This window comes from Eptesicus fuscus, chromosome 15 (genome assembly GCF_027574615.1).
Source record: "Eptesicus fuscus isolate TK198812 chromosome 15, DD_ASM_mEF_20220401, whole genome shotgun sequence".
Lineage (NCBI taxonomy): Eukaryota > Metazoa > Chordata > Mammalia > Chiroptera > Vespertilionidae > Eptesicus > Eptesicus fuscus.
The window spans coordinates 4820733-4836987 of NC_072487.1; the positions used below are offsets into that span (position 1 = coordinate 4820733).

The following is a 16255-nucleotide window of genomic DNA, read 5'->3' on the forward strand; positions in this document are numbered from 1 at the left end:
ACAAGGGAGCGCCCATACAACTGTCAGCTGATTTCTCAACAGAAACTTTGCAGGCCAGAAGGGAGTTGCAAGAAATATTCAAAGTGATGAAAAGCAAGGACCTACAACCAAGACTCGCCTATATAGGAAAGCTATCATTTAGAATTGAATGTTAGATAAAGAACTTCACAGACAAGAAAAAGCTAAAGGACTTCATCACCATCAAACCAGTGTTACATGTAATGTTGAAGGGTCTTTAAGAAGATGAAAAAAAATTAAAAATATGAACAATAAAATGGCAATAAATACATATCTATCAACAATTGAATTAAAAAAAAAAAAATAGAACCAGAGACATGGAAACATAGAACAGACTGACAAATCTCAGAGTGAAGGGGGTTGGAGGATGGGAAGAAATTAGCCGAAAAACTTATATGTATACTAGAGGCCCAATGCATGAAATTTGTGCAAGAGTAAGCCTTCCTTCCCTCCAGCCGCTGGCAGGCACCCGGGACCTGGGCTTCCCTCGCAGCCCTGGCTTCGTCTAAAAGGACGGAAGGACGTCCAGTCTAATAAGCATATTACACTTTTATTATTATAGACTAGTGGCCCGGTGCACAAAATTCATGCAGAGAGGGTTGTCCCTCAGCCCAGCCTGCACCCTGTCCAATCTGGGACCCCACAAGGGATGTCTGACTGCCCTCTCCCAATCCAGGACTGTTGGCTCTCAACTGCTCACCTGCCTGCCAGCCTAATTGCCCCTAACCGCTTCTGCCTGCCAGCCTGATCACCCCATAACCACTCCCCTGCCAACCTGATTGACGCCTAACTTCTTCCCTGCCAGCCCAATTGCCCATAATTGCCCTCCCCTGCCAGCCTGGTCACCCCAACTGCCCTCCCCTGCTGGCCTGGTGGCTCTTAACTGTCCTCCCCTGCAGGCCTGGGTCCCCCCCCCCAACTGTCCTCCCCTGCAGGCCTGGTTGCCCCAACTGCCCTTCCCTGCCAGCCCGGTCACCCCTAACTGCCCTCCCCTGCTGGCCTGATTGCCCACAACTGCCCTCCCCTGCCGACCATCTTGTGCTGCCCATCTTGTGTCCACATGGGGGCGGCCATCTTGTGTGTTGGAGTGATGATCAATTTGCATATTACCTCTTTATTATATAGGATATGCATTACCCATTGACACAGATAATAGGGTGTTGAAGGCCTGGGGTGGGGTGCAGGATCTGGGTAGGTGGGGGCAATGAAGGGTGGGTGGTTAAGAGGGGGCATCAGTAATACTCTTAACAATATCTTTAAAAAAGAAGTAAAATTTTAAACAAGATCATAATCGTTTTCGTAAACTACTTTTTATTTAACATACAGAATTCTGCAATATAAATTACCACAAACTTAGCTTAAAACAACACATATTTATTACCTAAGCATTTTTGTTGCCAAACTGAAATCCAGTGTTGACCAGGTTGCAGTCTCATCAGAGTGTTGACTGGGGAAACATATGCTTTCAAGCTCCCTCAGGTTATTAGCAGGATTCATTTTCTTTCAGCCATAAACTGAGGTTCCTGTGTTCTAGCTGTCAGCAGTGGATTGCTCTCAGCTCTTAGAGGCCACTTTCATTCATTTCCATAAATGGGGTCCTCTCCATACCCCCTCACACCATGCCATCTTCTTCAAAGCTGTCAGTTGGACATCCCCCAAGGGCTCCCGGACTGCTTGAGGGTGAAGGCTGGGCGGAGGGAACAACCCCCCCCCCCCACCTCCACCGAGGGCATGAATTTTCATGCACCATCCTCTAGTATATGATAAACCCTCAGCCAATATCATACTCGATGGCAAAAAACTGAAAGCTTTTCCTCTAAGATCTAGAACAAGACAAGGATGTCTACTCACACCACTCTTATTCCACATAGTGCTAGCAGTCCTAGCCAGAGCAATAAGGCAAGAAAAAGAAATAAAAGGCATCCAAATAATGAAGGAAGAAGTCAAACTATCACTTTTTGTGGATGACATGATTCTGTATAATAGAAAACCCTAAATATTCCACCAAAAAACTATTAGAAACAATAAACAAATACAGTCAAGTTGCAGGATACAAAATCAATGTGCAAAAATTGATTGCCTTGAGCCAGTCAGGCCAAGGCAGATGTCCTCGGGGTATAGAGACTGGTTCCCAAAAGCGGTCCGGAGCCCCAGGACCCCCTGGACTGCTGGGCCTGTGCTATGCTGGTCATTGCCCAGAATGTGCTGGTGGCTGCCTTCAATCTCGTCTTGCTGGTGCTGGTGCTGGGGACCATCCTGCTACCTGTGGTCACCATGCTAGGCTATGGCTTCCTCTGCCACTCCCAGTTTCTGTGCTCCCAGGCACCCCCTTGCACCATGCACCTGTGGGACTCGGTCTTCATGGCCCTGCTGGTCAGTGGTTTCCTGCTACTCGTGCTGCTGCTCATCCTTGCCCTGGCCAGCTACCACGGCCTCTGCCTGTGCCTTCATCTAGCCAACTGCTTCATGCCTTACAGCCAAGCCCTTTATTGATGCCAGCACTCTCCGCAACTATGGCAAATCCAGGCCTCACCAGGGTCCCAAGCTGTTCCCACAACAGGAAAGGTATGGGTTTGAGAACCCTTGAGTCAAGAACAACTCAACGAATGCCCTCCTTTTCAATATGCCCAAGGACTGGAAGCCTGGGGGTCTTCCGACCTATCCTGCCCCATCCCTGCCTAAGCCAGTCCTAGCATCCCCTTGGCAAACTGCAGCATCTGTGGACCCAATGTTGGTGAAAATTCGCTGTTCCAGAAAACACTTTCTCTTTACAACCAGTATATGAATCCTGAATATCTGGGCTGGACCCTGCACGTACACTCCCCACCCCACCCCACCCCCCATCTTGTGAATAGGACAACTGAACCTCGCTGGTGCCCTCATTTTCCAGTGCAGCCCCTCTAGTATTTATAGGCTGATGGGTGAGGTTGGGGAGGAAGGAGTGATCACATGTTAATAAAGAATTAATGAACTGGAAAAAAATGATTGCCTTCCTGTATATTAACAAATAACTTCAGAAAAAGAAGTGAAAAAATTATTTTTGCAATTTCAACCAAAATAATAAAGTACCTAGGAATAAACTTAACAAAGAACATGAAAGACCTATATACTAAAAACTACAAAGCATTATTTTAAAAGATTGAAAAAGATATAACAAAATGGAAAAATATCCTGTGTTCATGGATTGGAAGAATCAACATAGTTAAAATGGCCATATTATCTAAAGCATTATACAGATTTAATGCAATCCCCATCAAAATCCCAATGTCATTTTTTAAAGAAATAGAACAAGAAGTCACCAGATTTATATAGAACCACAAAATGTGAGAAGCCACGTCCCGCATGGCTTAGGGTTCAGGATCTGGATCTGGAGAATGGCCGTGGGCAAATGACAAGATGAGACTAGAAATAATAATTTGGAAATGGGGGCCAGGTGGAGAGTCCAACACTAGGGGAAGGACTTCGCTGGTGCCCAGGCCCTGCCAACCTTTTATTCAACTCTGAATACACATATTGCCCTTAGGCAGGCAATTCCGGTAGCAGACAATCTTAAAGGTCAGTAAATATTAGTAAAGATTTACTTTGAGACTATTGGGTCAGGAAATTGCTTGAGCCACCATTGTCTTGACTAAACAATTGGTGCATACCTTTGGCCCTTGCCAGAGCTCAAGGTTCACCAGCATTCCAAGCTCCTTGTTTACACTTTTCTGATAGTGAAGACAGTGGGTAGCTTCCAACACCTCCCCCTTTTAATTTCCTTAATAAATCTTGAAAAGTGAATGCTGCCTTAAGTGTTTGAGTCCTTTTAAGACTCCATTCTGCATCTTCACACTAGAAATAAACATATAAGAACAAGAATGAGACAGGCATTGTTCAAATTGATTATTTGTTGTCAGTAGCAATCAGTATTAATGGTTTCACCTGGTTTTAGAAGCTCATAATACACCACACCTTCCTGATCCCACCAAACGCAGAGCATTGTCTTCTTTCCAAAGCGATTTGGCTTTGCAGTTGATGTTGATGGTTGACCTGGATCAACCCATGATTTTGTGCATTTGGGATTCGCAAAATAAATCCACTTTTCATCACCAGTCACAATTCGATGCAAAAGACTTTTCGTGCCATTGAAGCAACATTTTACTGATAACTTTTTGGTTTTCCATTTGTCTTTCGTTCAGTTATTGTGGCACCCATTTTCCTTCCTTTAAAATCTTTCCAATTGCTTGTAAATGATCAGAACTTGTTTGCTGAGCAACGTTTAATCTTTCTGCAAGTTGTTTTTGAGTTTGCCATGCATCTTCATCCAACAATGCTTGTAATTGTTGGTCTTCAAACTTTTTCAGTTGACCTGGACGTTCTTTGTCTTTCACATCGAAATCACCACTTTTAAAGCGTTTAAACCAGCGTTCACAAGTATCTTGAGATGGAGCATGTTCACCATAAGCTTCCCGAAGTATTCAGCAGCACTTTTCTTCAAAGTAAAGTAATGAATTAAAACTTCCTGCAAATGCTCTTTTTGGGGCATGAAATTTGATATTTTTAAGCATAAAAATATCTATAATGTTAACACCTTCAGCAAATTTGACATATGAAGTTTTGAAGCTTGTTGTCAATACAACAAAATAGCATACACATCAAATCGCATATATATCAACATAGGTGTAACTCCATCTATTGAAAAAAATCCGCATTATTAACTGCTACACCTAGTACATTTAGGGAGTTTCTTTTAAAAACTTTTTTCTTTCTTTTAAACCGAACAACACACTTGGTTACTGGCCAATGCTGCCATGCATACGTTCCAAGTAAAAGTAACTCTCTTTATGTATGGTGTCTCTTTGGTGAGATTTAATGCTTGAACAATAATTTTTAGTTTGCTTTGTAAATAGTAGCAGAAGAGATTTTAAAATTTATCCTTTTTATTAAGCTTAAAATTTACTTTTAAACAGTATTCTTTTTCACTAGTGTTCATTTGCATATGTAACTTGATAAGGGTAATGGTCTAGCCTTTGTTTAAACTTTCCTGAGATTTTATGACCCTTTTACAACTTTTGCAAATAGTTTAGAATTTACTTCTCTCTTTCAGGATTCCTTTTTTCCTTCTCATCTTATACATAACCTTCATAAATTTTATACTTTCAAATTAGTCTTTAAACCTTCTTTTTATGTCCTTCAAAAATGCATTTTTACTCTAATAGTTTTTCTTTCTGTTATTAACTTGTGTATACCTTTAGCTATTTGTATAGAATTTTTTCCTCCTTTTCCTTTAAAATGTATGTCCTGCCTTCTATTATTAAAACTATACAATATTTAAACCTTAATTTTCCAATGATAATTAAAAGTAAACAGCCAGCATTTCTTAGATTGACATTTATCAATACACCTTTTGTAATTATTCTAAAAGATATTAATTAAATTTCAACTGGTTTTTATATTAAAAATTTGGTTCAGACTATAGAATTAATCCTCTTTTTTAATTAGACCATATTAAATATTATATCTTAGGTTGAAATTTTACCACACAGACTATAATATATTTTGAACTACTAATTTCTCTAGAGAAAATATAAGAAGTATTTTTCTCAAAAATGAATTTCTAAACTTTATGCATTCTATATAATTTCTTCTAACTTAATTTGAACTTTAAACTTTTAAAAGCCTCAAATTTTAGGTGTCAAGTTAAATACTTAGCATTTCTCAAATTATTAATATTTTTACATTTTTAAGGATAATATTTCAAATAAAATACAAGACATATTTTATTAATAGATTCAATTCTATCCACTAGACTTTTTATATGAGGTAAACTCAGGTTAGTATTTCAGTATTTTTGTCATTTTAAAATACATAGATATTTAGCCTAGCCTAGCTGTTTGAATTTTAAAACCGCCACATTCTTAGAGAATCATCTAAAGTTTTTTTCTGCCACTGGCTTCTTCACTTTTACAGGGAGAAGAGCAACTGGCCCTTTATCATTAATATATTTATGATTATTATTGAAAAGCTTCTTCATGAATTCTTCATTTTAGCTACATTTATTATTTATGTTTTAACAACTTTGAAATTTTAAAGCCAATTACTACCCAAGGCATTTTCTTTTGGCAATTTTGCAGCAGAGATAACTTTTAGTGGCTTTGATGTTAAAGTATTATTTTATTTTATAAAAACAGGAGTGTCTCCAAGATTTGGGAGGCAACTTTGGAATGTGGTACATTATTATTCAAAAATTACCATTATTATGGAAACATTAATCCTACTGCCTAAATACAGCCTGTATATTTTTCTTGTATCATTTTGCCATCTTTTAAAGAAAAAAACAGTCTTGGGTTTATTCTGTAGCATCCATTAAAAGATTGGGGCTCCCAAGAGCCACCCAAAATTAGGCGGGGTGCCTTTCTCTTAAGCTAGCCTTTCCCTTCACGGGTACAGAAATTCCAGATGTATCCCCAAATTCTGACAAATGTCTTATTTGTCTAAATTTCAAATAATGGGATGGGAAATAAAAGCATGGCAAAAATGAGACTCAGAGTGGGCATCCATTTTACAGGATTATCAAAAGACCTAGTAATTTTCTAATTACTTCCCTTTGTCTAGAGAATTTTCTTAAAACCTGTATTATTGGCCACGTGTACCGCTCATATTCTCTCTCTCTCCATCCCCACATTTTGTTTTCTCTGGGGAAATCCAGTAATGGCCTGGCCATCTACTGTTTCTTTTCTATTCAAAATTAAAGGCATGCTTAATAGACTAACAATAAACAACAAAGATAGATAAAACAAAAATTAATAGATAAGTGCCCAATAATTTCCTTTTTAATATCTAGGACATAAAAGAGGTTGAATCTGCGTTGATTGAATTGGGAGGTGGAATGCTCGTGCCTTTCCCTTGAGCGCCACCTTGTGTCCTTTTTGGTTGCCTACATTTTTTTTAATGTCCTGTTTTTCCACAAAATCTAATTTGTTTATAAGCTTTTTGCACATAATTTAGCTGATTCTGCACATCACTGCTTATTATTTGATTTGGGAAATGTGGGTTAGCTACCTGTATAATAGGAAAAGCAAGTCTCTCCTCCACCATCATGTCCTTTAATCCTTCTCAGATAGCTCTTTGCACAGGTGATTCCATTAACAGCGAATTAAATGTTCCAGGATTAGGACATGGAGGTGGAGGGGCCATGAAGGCCATTCCTCCAATAATTCTTTTTGCTCCTCTTTAGGAGTGGAGGGTGCAAAGGGAGGAGGTTTTCCTCTTTTGTCTCTCTAAAAGGCTCTAGCAACTACAATACAGTGTTCACAAGGAGAAACAATTTGGAGGCAAAAGTTTCCCCTGTTGCTTTTTTCAAGTTCTGACCCACTCTTTCCCAACATTCAACATCTAATGTACCCTCTTCAGGAAACCAAGGATTATATTCCATAATAATATGCAAAAACTGTAAGAGAATACCTTCTGACACTTTAATTCCTTTATCCTTGAGCATGCAAGCCAAAAGTCTATAATAAAGATTCTCTTCTTTTGACAAATTCTGCCCCATTAGCCTGGCTTAAAAAGACATTCCCACCCTACTTACAGATTGTGATTTCTGTAGCTGGCTGTGGGCTTTGCACACAGTGAATTTCCCACCTATCCGGTGAATTCTTTTTCCCCACCTTCCCTGTGAAACTTTGTTTTTCTGCTCTAGGCAAATCTTCTTCTCTAGACATCCCTCATTGAGGCACCAGATGTGAGAAGCCACATCATGCATGGCTTAGGGTTCAGGATCTGGAGAAGGGCTGCAGGCAAACGATGAGATGAGACAAGAAATAATAATTTTGAAATTGGGGGCCAGGTGGAGAGCCCAACGCTTGGGAAAGGACTTTGCTGGTGCCCCAAATCAAATAAGCCCTGCCAACCTTTTATTCAATTTTGGATACACATATTGCCCTTAGGCAGGCGATTCTGGTAGCAGACAGACTATTTTAAAGGTCAGTAAATATTAGTAAAGATTTACTTTGAGACTATTTGGTCAGGAAATTGCTTGGGCCACCATTGTCCCAACTAAACAATCAGTGCATAGCTTTGGCCCTTGCCAGAGCTCAAGGTTCACCAGCATTCTGGGCTGCTTGTTTACACTTTTCTGATAGTGAAGACAATGGGTAGCTTCCAACAACAAAAGACCCTAGATAGCCAAAGCAATCCTGAGAAAAAAGAACAAAGCTGAAGGTATTACACTGCCTGACTTCAAATTATACTACAGAGCTATGATAATCAAAACAGCATGGTACTGATAGAGATAAAGACACACAGATCAATGGAACAGAACAGAGAACCCAACTGTGAAACCACATGTACATGGACAAAGAAACCAGAAATGCACAATGGTGCTGGGAAAACTGGAAAGCTTCATGCAAACTAATTAAACTGGATTACAGTTTGTCTCCACGTACAAACAATTCAAAATAGATCAAAGACCTACTAGTAAATATAAGACCCAAAACAGTAAGTTACATGAAAGAAAATATAGGTACCAAGCTTATGGGCCTGGGTTATAGAGAACGTTTTATGAAGTTGATCCCAAAGGCAAGGAAAGTTAAAGGCAAAAATAAATGAATGGGACTATATCAAACTAAAATGCTTCCACATAGCAAAACAAACTGGCAATAAAACAAATAGGCAACCAACCAGATGGGAGATGATATTTGCACACAGTAGCTTTGACAAATGTTTAATTTCCAAAATATATAAAGAACTCGTATAACTCAACACCAAACAAACAACCCAATCAAAAAGTGGGCAGAGGACAGAAAATACACCTCTCCCAAGAAGACTTACGAACAGCCAATAAACATATGAAAAGATGTTCAACCTCACTGGCAATTAGGGAAATGCAAATCAAAATTACAATGAGATACCACCTTACATCTGTTAGAGTGGCCATTAGCAATAACACAAGCAATAACAAGTGTTGGAGAGGTTGTGGGAAAAAAAGGGAACCGTCATTCACTGCTGGTGGGAATGCAGACTGGTACAACCACTATGGAAAGCAGTCTGGTGAGTCTTCAAAAAATTAAGAATAGAGCTACCATATGATCCAGAAATCTCATTTCTGGATACATACCTGAAAAACTTTAAAACATGTATTCGCAAAGATATATGCAACCTTATGTTCATTGCAGCATTATTCACAATGGCTAAGATCGAAACAACCAAAGTGTCCCTCGATAGAGGGCTGGATAAAGATGTGGTACATATACACAATGGAATACTACTCAGCTATACGAAGGTATAAAATATCACCATTTGCAACAACATGGATGGACCTTGAGGACATTATGCTAAGTGAACTAAGTAAGAAAAAGCTAAGAAAACATGATTTCACTCATATGTGGGATATAAAACTGAAACTCGTGAACATAAACAACAGTATGGTAGTTGCTAGAAGGAAGAGGGTGGGGATAAAAGGAGGTCCTAACATAAGATGACAGGAGAAGATTTGACTCTGGGTGGTGGGCACACAGTGTAATATACAGATCTTGTAACAGAGAAACCCACCTGAAATCTGTATGTTCATGTTGACCAATATCACCCCAATCAATTTAATAAAAAAATATTATTTCCCAACTCTATGGTCATCTGTATTATATTTTTAATAGGATTCACCTAATGCAAATTATATTAACTTTTAGATTACTCTACCCAGCAAAGTTATCATTCAGAACTGAAGGTCAGATAAAGAGCTTCATAGACAAGAAAAAGCTAAAGGAGTTCATCACCACTAAACCAGTATTATATGAAATGCTGAAAGGTATCCTTTAAGAAGAGGAAGAAGAAGAAAAAGGTAAAGATAAAAATTATGAACAACAAATACATATCTATCAACAAGTGAATCTAAAAATCTAGTGAATAAAAAATCTGATGAACAGAATAAACTGGTGAATATAATAGAATCAAGGGCATAGAAAGGGAGTGGACTGACAATACTCAGCGGGAAAGGGGTGTGGGGTGTGCGGGAAGAGACTGGACAAAAATCGTAAACCTATGGATGAGGACAGGGGGAGGAGAAGTAAGGGCAGAGGGTGGGAACCGGGTGGAGGGGGAGCTATAGGGGGGGGTGTGAAGAGTAACAATTGTAATAATCTGAACAATAAAGATTTATTAAATTAAAAAAATAAAATAGGTCTCACACGGATTTTAATAAATCGGGCACTGTAGAATACGATGTGGAGGGAGGCGATTATATGGTAACTTCTTTTTTTATTTTTTTAATCCTCACCCCAGGATATATTTATTGGAGAGAGAGGGGGTGGAGAGGGGGAGAGAGAGAGAGAGAGGAGAAACATTGCTATGAGAGATGTGAGTGAGAAACATCAATCAGTCGCCTCCCTATGCACCCTGACCAGGGATGGAACCCCCAATCTCCGTATGTGCCCTGACCAGGAATTGAACCCACAACCTTTTGTGTAATGGAGGATGCTCCAACACATTAAGTCACCTGGCCAGGGCTGTGACAGATAAAATCAAAATATTCCAAAGGTTACAGATATTTTCCAAAGCTACCGTCTGTAATGTTAACCCTAGGAATGAGTCCCCTTGATAGGTTACCATATTATTTTCAGTTTCATACACTTCATAAAGATCTCCCACAAAAGGACATTTCAGGAAGTGTCCCAGATATATATATAGCTACACTTTCTGTGGTGCTCACACCAAGGGCAGACCCAGATCTGGATGCCCAGGGGCTTCATAGCTGTGGCCACGTCTCTGAGTTCAGGCAGATTGTCTTTAGGATTGTGCCCCTGGCCCCGTGGATTGTTGCATTTCCCAAATCAGTGGAAATGTATTCCTTTCTCAGGTCTGCCTGAGCCCCCTCAGGCATTGCCTGGCTGTGTCCACAAGCTGCAGTGACCACAGGAGCCACTGGACCAGGCTACCCAGCCACGTCACCCCCAGACATGCAAGTGGTGCTGATGGATCTTCCAGAAAGCTGTAAAATAAGAGGACGTTTTAGAATATGTTAACATCTTTTATAGAAAATGTAGATAACACAGCTCTCTGGTCCTAAGTTTTCTTTGCCTGTGACCTGGCCCCTGGATCTGGGAAAATGCAGCTTATTGGAGAACTTCTCCCCCTCACTCACTGGAGCAATGACATCTGCGCTCCTCCTTCCTTCTGTGAGTCCAGAAGCTGGAATTGACACCATCTGCTCCCTGGGATTTCACAGTCTCTACCATCTGTTCTCAATGACCACTCCACTCAGCCCTCTCTCGGTTCAGGTTCCACTCAAATGGCCAGAGGAGGGTCACTGCCCCTTTCAGTGCCACCTCAGCTTTATCCTAGTAACACTCCACATTCCTCCTGACAGTGCCAATGACTTTCTCCTGCTGAACGTGGCCTCTGGACTCCACCTACTAGCTCTGTTACTTGGACAAGTCATTTGTTGCCTAGATTTACCAATTTTATGAAATTGTATTTAATAAAATGTTATTGTGTTATAAAATTGGTAAATCTATGAATTTTGGCTGTTATTTGTTAAGTACTGGAATTTATCTAAAATATTTGCCAATTTTTCTCTCTCTTTTATACATATACTAGGGGCCCAGTGCACAAATTCGTGCACCTTGAAAAGAATTGTGGGCCGCTAGACTGTGGTGGGCACAGGAGCAGGTCTCGGCCCATCCTCCACACCCACACCCGGCCCCTGCCGCCATCGTCCCCGGCCCCCTGTCTGCCAGCAGCCCCGCTCCTGCTGCCACTGCTCCCACACACTGATGGCACCAGCCCTACTTGCACCCGCTGATGGTGCGAAGCAATTGGGGCCGGCACCAGCAGCAGGTGCGAGTAGCGGCTGCTGTCCCGCTCACCCCTCAGGAGCAGAGGGAGGAGGAGAAGCCCTTGGGCAATCAGGGCCAGCAGCCACCGCTCACACCTGCTGATGGCGCCAAGTGATCAAGACCAGCGCCGGGCACTGGTAGCGGTTGCAAGCGGTGGCTCCAGAGCCAGCTGCACGTGCGAATGGGGCCAGAGCTGGCAGTGGGTGTGAGCAGCAGCTCCAGCGCTGGCAGCGTGTGTGAGCGGGGCTGGCACTGGCAGCAGGTGCGAGCACAGGGTGGGACTGCAGCACGCGGGAGCAAAGAATTTTCAGTAACCACCAGAGGCTTGCCCCAATGACAGCAACTGGTGCCCCACCTTGGTCTGGCACCCCCGCTCACCTGCTCCACCATCCCACCACAGACAAAGCCTATCATGTTACACACACACACCCTGGAGGTCAGCACATGTCATAGCAACTGGTTGTTTGGTTGTTCCGGTTGTTCTGGTATTTGGTCTATTTGTATATTAGCCTTTTATTATATAGGACATAAGAAAATACATTAATAATTCAACTGTGGGGTTTTCTGCTTCCCTTTGCCTCTTCTGAGCACGTTTTAGCTGCTGCTGTTGGTTTTTTACGTCCGTCATCTCACCATGCAGCATGACCCTCCGAAGAAGAAGCTGGAGAAGAAGACAGAAAAGCGGTTCTTTGACATCGTGTCCTTCGGGAAGGATCTGCTGGCTTGCGGGGTGGTGGCAGCTGTGTCCAAGACTGCAGTGGCGCCCATGGAGCGGGTGAAGCTTCTGCTGCAGGTGCAGGCGTCGTCCAAGCAGATCTCTGCTCAGTACAAAGGCATGGTGGACTGTCTGGTGTGGATTCCCCGCGAGCAGGGTTTCTTCACTTATTGGCGTGGCAGTTTTGCAAATATCATTTGGTATTTTCCAACACAAGCTCTAAATTTTGCTTTTAAGGACAAATACAAACAACTTTTCATGTCTGGAGTTAATAAAGAAAAATAGTTCTGGAGATGGTTTTTGGCAAACCTGGCTTCTGGCGGAGGAGCTGGGGCAACATCTTTATGTGTAGTATATCCACTAGATTTTGCTCGAACCCAAATAGGTGTTGATACTGGAAAAGAGCAGTGAGACTGAACGGCAGTATAAAGGAACTATAGACTGCTTTGTGAAGATATACCAACACGAGGGAGTCATTGCATTTTTTCGTGGCGCCTTCTCCAATATCCTTCGTGGTACAAGGGGCGCTTTAGTATTGGTATTATATGATAAAATTCAAGAATTCCTTAATATTGGTATTGGAGGTAGTTCATCAGGAGATTAAATTGAGGAATGCATACATTTAACTTGTTAAACACACAAATTATATAGCTGCCATTTCTATATATTTTGATAGTTGGTTATTACTGTCAGTATTTCTTAAATGGTAATTCTATAATAAAGCATAAGCTTTTTCAAGCATTTAAATACTAAAAATCAGATAAATGAGGGTTTCCTTCCCACTAAGACTCAAACTCACTTTACTGAGACATTTTACTTATAATTAGTATACTTTTTAAAATATATTTTATTGATTTTTTACAGAGAGGAAGGGAGAGGAAGAGGGAGTTAGAAACATCGATGAGAGAGAAACATCGATCAGCTGCCTCCTGCACACCCCCTACTGGGGATGTGCCCGCAACCAAATTACATGCCCTTGACCAGAATCGAACCTGGGACTCTTGAGTCTGCAGGCGGATGCTCTATCCACTGAGCCAAACTGTTCAGGGCTAGTATACGTTATTTTTATTAGTTAAAATCCTTTTCTTTTGTGATGAATAATGTTAAAATAAAAGAAATTAAAGTTCTTTTAAATGCTGTTATTTAAATGCTGTTATTTCCTTTCTTTTAGAATCATATGACATATTTCTTAAAAGCTTATTTATCAGAAGATGTCATCATTATATCTTTGGGCATAAGTAAGCTTTCTTCTACAACATCTCTACTAAAATAGCTCAGTTTATTACTAAGTATAGTGTTTATGGTATTATATAGCTTTTAATAAACCCAGATTCTATGTCTCATAAAAAAACCTAATAATGACATTTATGACGCTGTAAACCAGTAGTTGGGGGAAAAAAGATACAAACTTGCATATATCTGCTAACATTTTTCTATAAATAAAATCTTGCTAATGTGACTATATCTTGGAACAGAACAAGTCCCCTCAAAAATTAGTTTGTGTATTTTGTATTAATAAAGGAAGTTTAAATGTTAAAAAAAAAAGAATTCAACTGTGAAGATACCACAGTTGGAAATACTTTTTTAGTATTTTCATTGTTTATACTTATTTTTATATTGAATCTGTTACTTCACAGCAAACAAGAAAGCTTGTTTTTGGGGGGAAAACATCAGTCTTAAGGACTTACTAGATTAAAACTTGGCATATTATATCTGAGGGTCATCTTACTTTTTTTTTTATATATATATTTTATTGATTTTTTTTACAGAGAGGAAGAGAGAGGGATAGAGAGTTAGAAACATCGATGAGAGAGAAACATCGATCAGCTGCCTCTTGCACACCCCCCACTGGGGATGTGCCCGCAACCAAGGTACATGCCCTTGACCGGAATCGAACCTGGGACCCCTGAGTCCGCAGGCCGACGCTCTATCCACTGAGCCAAACCGGTTTCGGCCATCTTACTTTTTTGAAGATGTTTTTCGTTAAAAAGCCACACAAGCTTAGGAACAGAAACAAATTGAGAATTAAAACCCAAATCATTACAATGAAGTTTGTCCGAACAGTTTGTGTGGAGATGACAGTTTCTAGGAACTTGAGAGAAATCAGCAGAGCAGTGTTCCCAGAACTGAGAATAGCCAGCCCTGTGCAGGCTTCTCCGGAGACACTTTCATGCTGAGAGGTGACCATGTTTCCCTGGGAGACCAGGGCAAAGACACAGAGTATTCACTCGCATTCAAGCACTTAGTTACCTGGGTGGTGAGCTGCCTGATATTTTGTGGGCCAACATTTCAGTTGTATTTCCGAAACTGCCATGCGAGGCAACAGATCAGCCTTTCACCTCCGCCGCCATCTTTTTTCCCTTGTCCTAATGTGATTTTAAATCCTTATCCACAAACATTATTGAGCTGGGGAATATAATAAACATTTTGCCTTTATAGGTCATATACAAGAGTACAACATCTTTTAAAAAATCTCATGGTCAGGAGCTCTGGAGGGAGGCTCTTGGTGGAAGGGGAGAGCCACGGGAGGGGTGTGCGGCCCAGCAGGAAGAAGCGGAGGGAAGGGCGGGCTTGGCTGGGTACCTGGGCTCAGAGATGGTGAGGGGGCTCGCTTTCCACGGGGCTAGTCCAAGGGCATCAGGCTGTTGCTCCCCGGCCAGAGTGCTCCTCGGCCTGCCCCAAAGCGTCCTCCACACCGCGCTGCTGCCAAAAGGCGGGGCTTCCCTCGCAGGGCACCCCACTCCGCTCACGCGCCCCCATTCCTGGGCCACCATGGAGCTGAGGGGAGGGCGGGAAGGGCCTCCTGAGAGCGGTCAGCGCCAAAGCGGTTCTGCCTCCGGTTTCCACAGGGTTTCCACAGTGGCAACAAGGATCCCCCGAGGTGTTGCTGCCAACTTGTCACATTGAGCATGCGGCTTAGAGACCACATCTGGGAAATACTTCCATGGGGCGTCCCCCTAAGACTTCTGATTAAGTGCTAAAGCCACGTGTTGCTGAGCGTGGAGGGACCCTTCCGGCACCAGAAGCGGGACAGCTAGGGGAAGTTGGTGTCTCTGTGCACACGGCTCCACCTTGTCCAAGGCCAAGGTTTCCTTTAAGATCACGCTGACATCCCACCCATAGCCTTGTACTCAGTGTTCCTGAAATCACACCGTTCACAGCAGTCTTTGAGTCTGTAGCAGAATTTAAAATTCCTGCAGCCACAGTGCAATTATTACCAATGATGGAAAAGGAATAAATCCTGCACAGACTGCTGGAAATGTTTTCCTAAAGCATGGTTCAGAACTGCGAATTATTCCTAGAGATCGTGTTGGAAATTGTTAATATCCTCTTCTTGAAGATAGAATTACCTTTCAAAATAAATATTGGTATTGCTATTGTTAAACTGAAAGCAGGCATTTAAAATACTATGAAAGCCGAAACCGGTTTGGCTCAGTGGATAGAGCGTCGGCCTGCGGACTCAAGGGTCCCAGGTTCAATTCCGGTCAAGGGCATGTACCTTGGTTGCGGGCACATCCCCAGTAGGGGGTGTGCAAGAGGCAGCTGATTGATGTTTCTCTCTCATCGATGTTTCTGGCTCTCTATCCCTCTCTCTTCCTCTCTGTAAAAAATCAATAAAATATATTTAAAAAAAATAAAATACTATGAACACATCAACTAGCTGATGAAATAATGAAAGACCACTCTCCGTCCCTTCTTGTTATTTCCAGTCTTC

At 41.5% G+C, this 16255-nt stretch overlaps 1 protein-coding gene and 2 pseudogenes across 1 annotated transcript; all 3 read left to right on the forward strand.

Annotated features, from left to right (window-relative positions):
• LOC129151659 (ADP/ATP translocase 4-like) overlaps positions 1–13695 on the forward strand; it is a 38371-nt pseudogene extending 24676 nt beyond the window's left edge.
• Positions 2200–2511, forward strand: LOC103297900 (transmembrane protein 88-like). The gene has a single exon (XM_054727352.1). The coding sequence runs from the start codon at positions 2200–2202 to the stop codon at positions 2509–2511; it is 312 nt and encodes a 103-aa protein (XP_054583327.1).
• An 890-nt stretch (positions 13696–14585) lies between the features above and the next one.
• LOC103297902 (ubiquitin-fold modifier 1-like) lies at positions 14586–15903 on the forward strand (annotated as a pseudogene).
• The last annotated feature ends 352 nt before the right edge of the window (positions 15904–16255 follow it).

Bases quoted from the DNA above. Each gene is read 5' to 3' on its own strand.
- LOC103297900 (XM_054727352.1), top strand. From the start codon at position 2,200: ATGCTGGTCATTGCCCAGAATGTGCTGGTGGCTGCCTTCAATCTCGTC.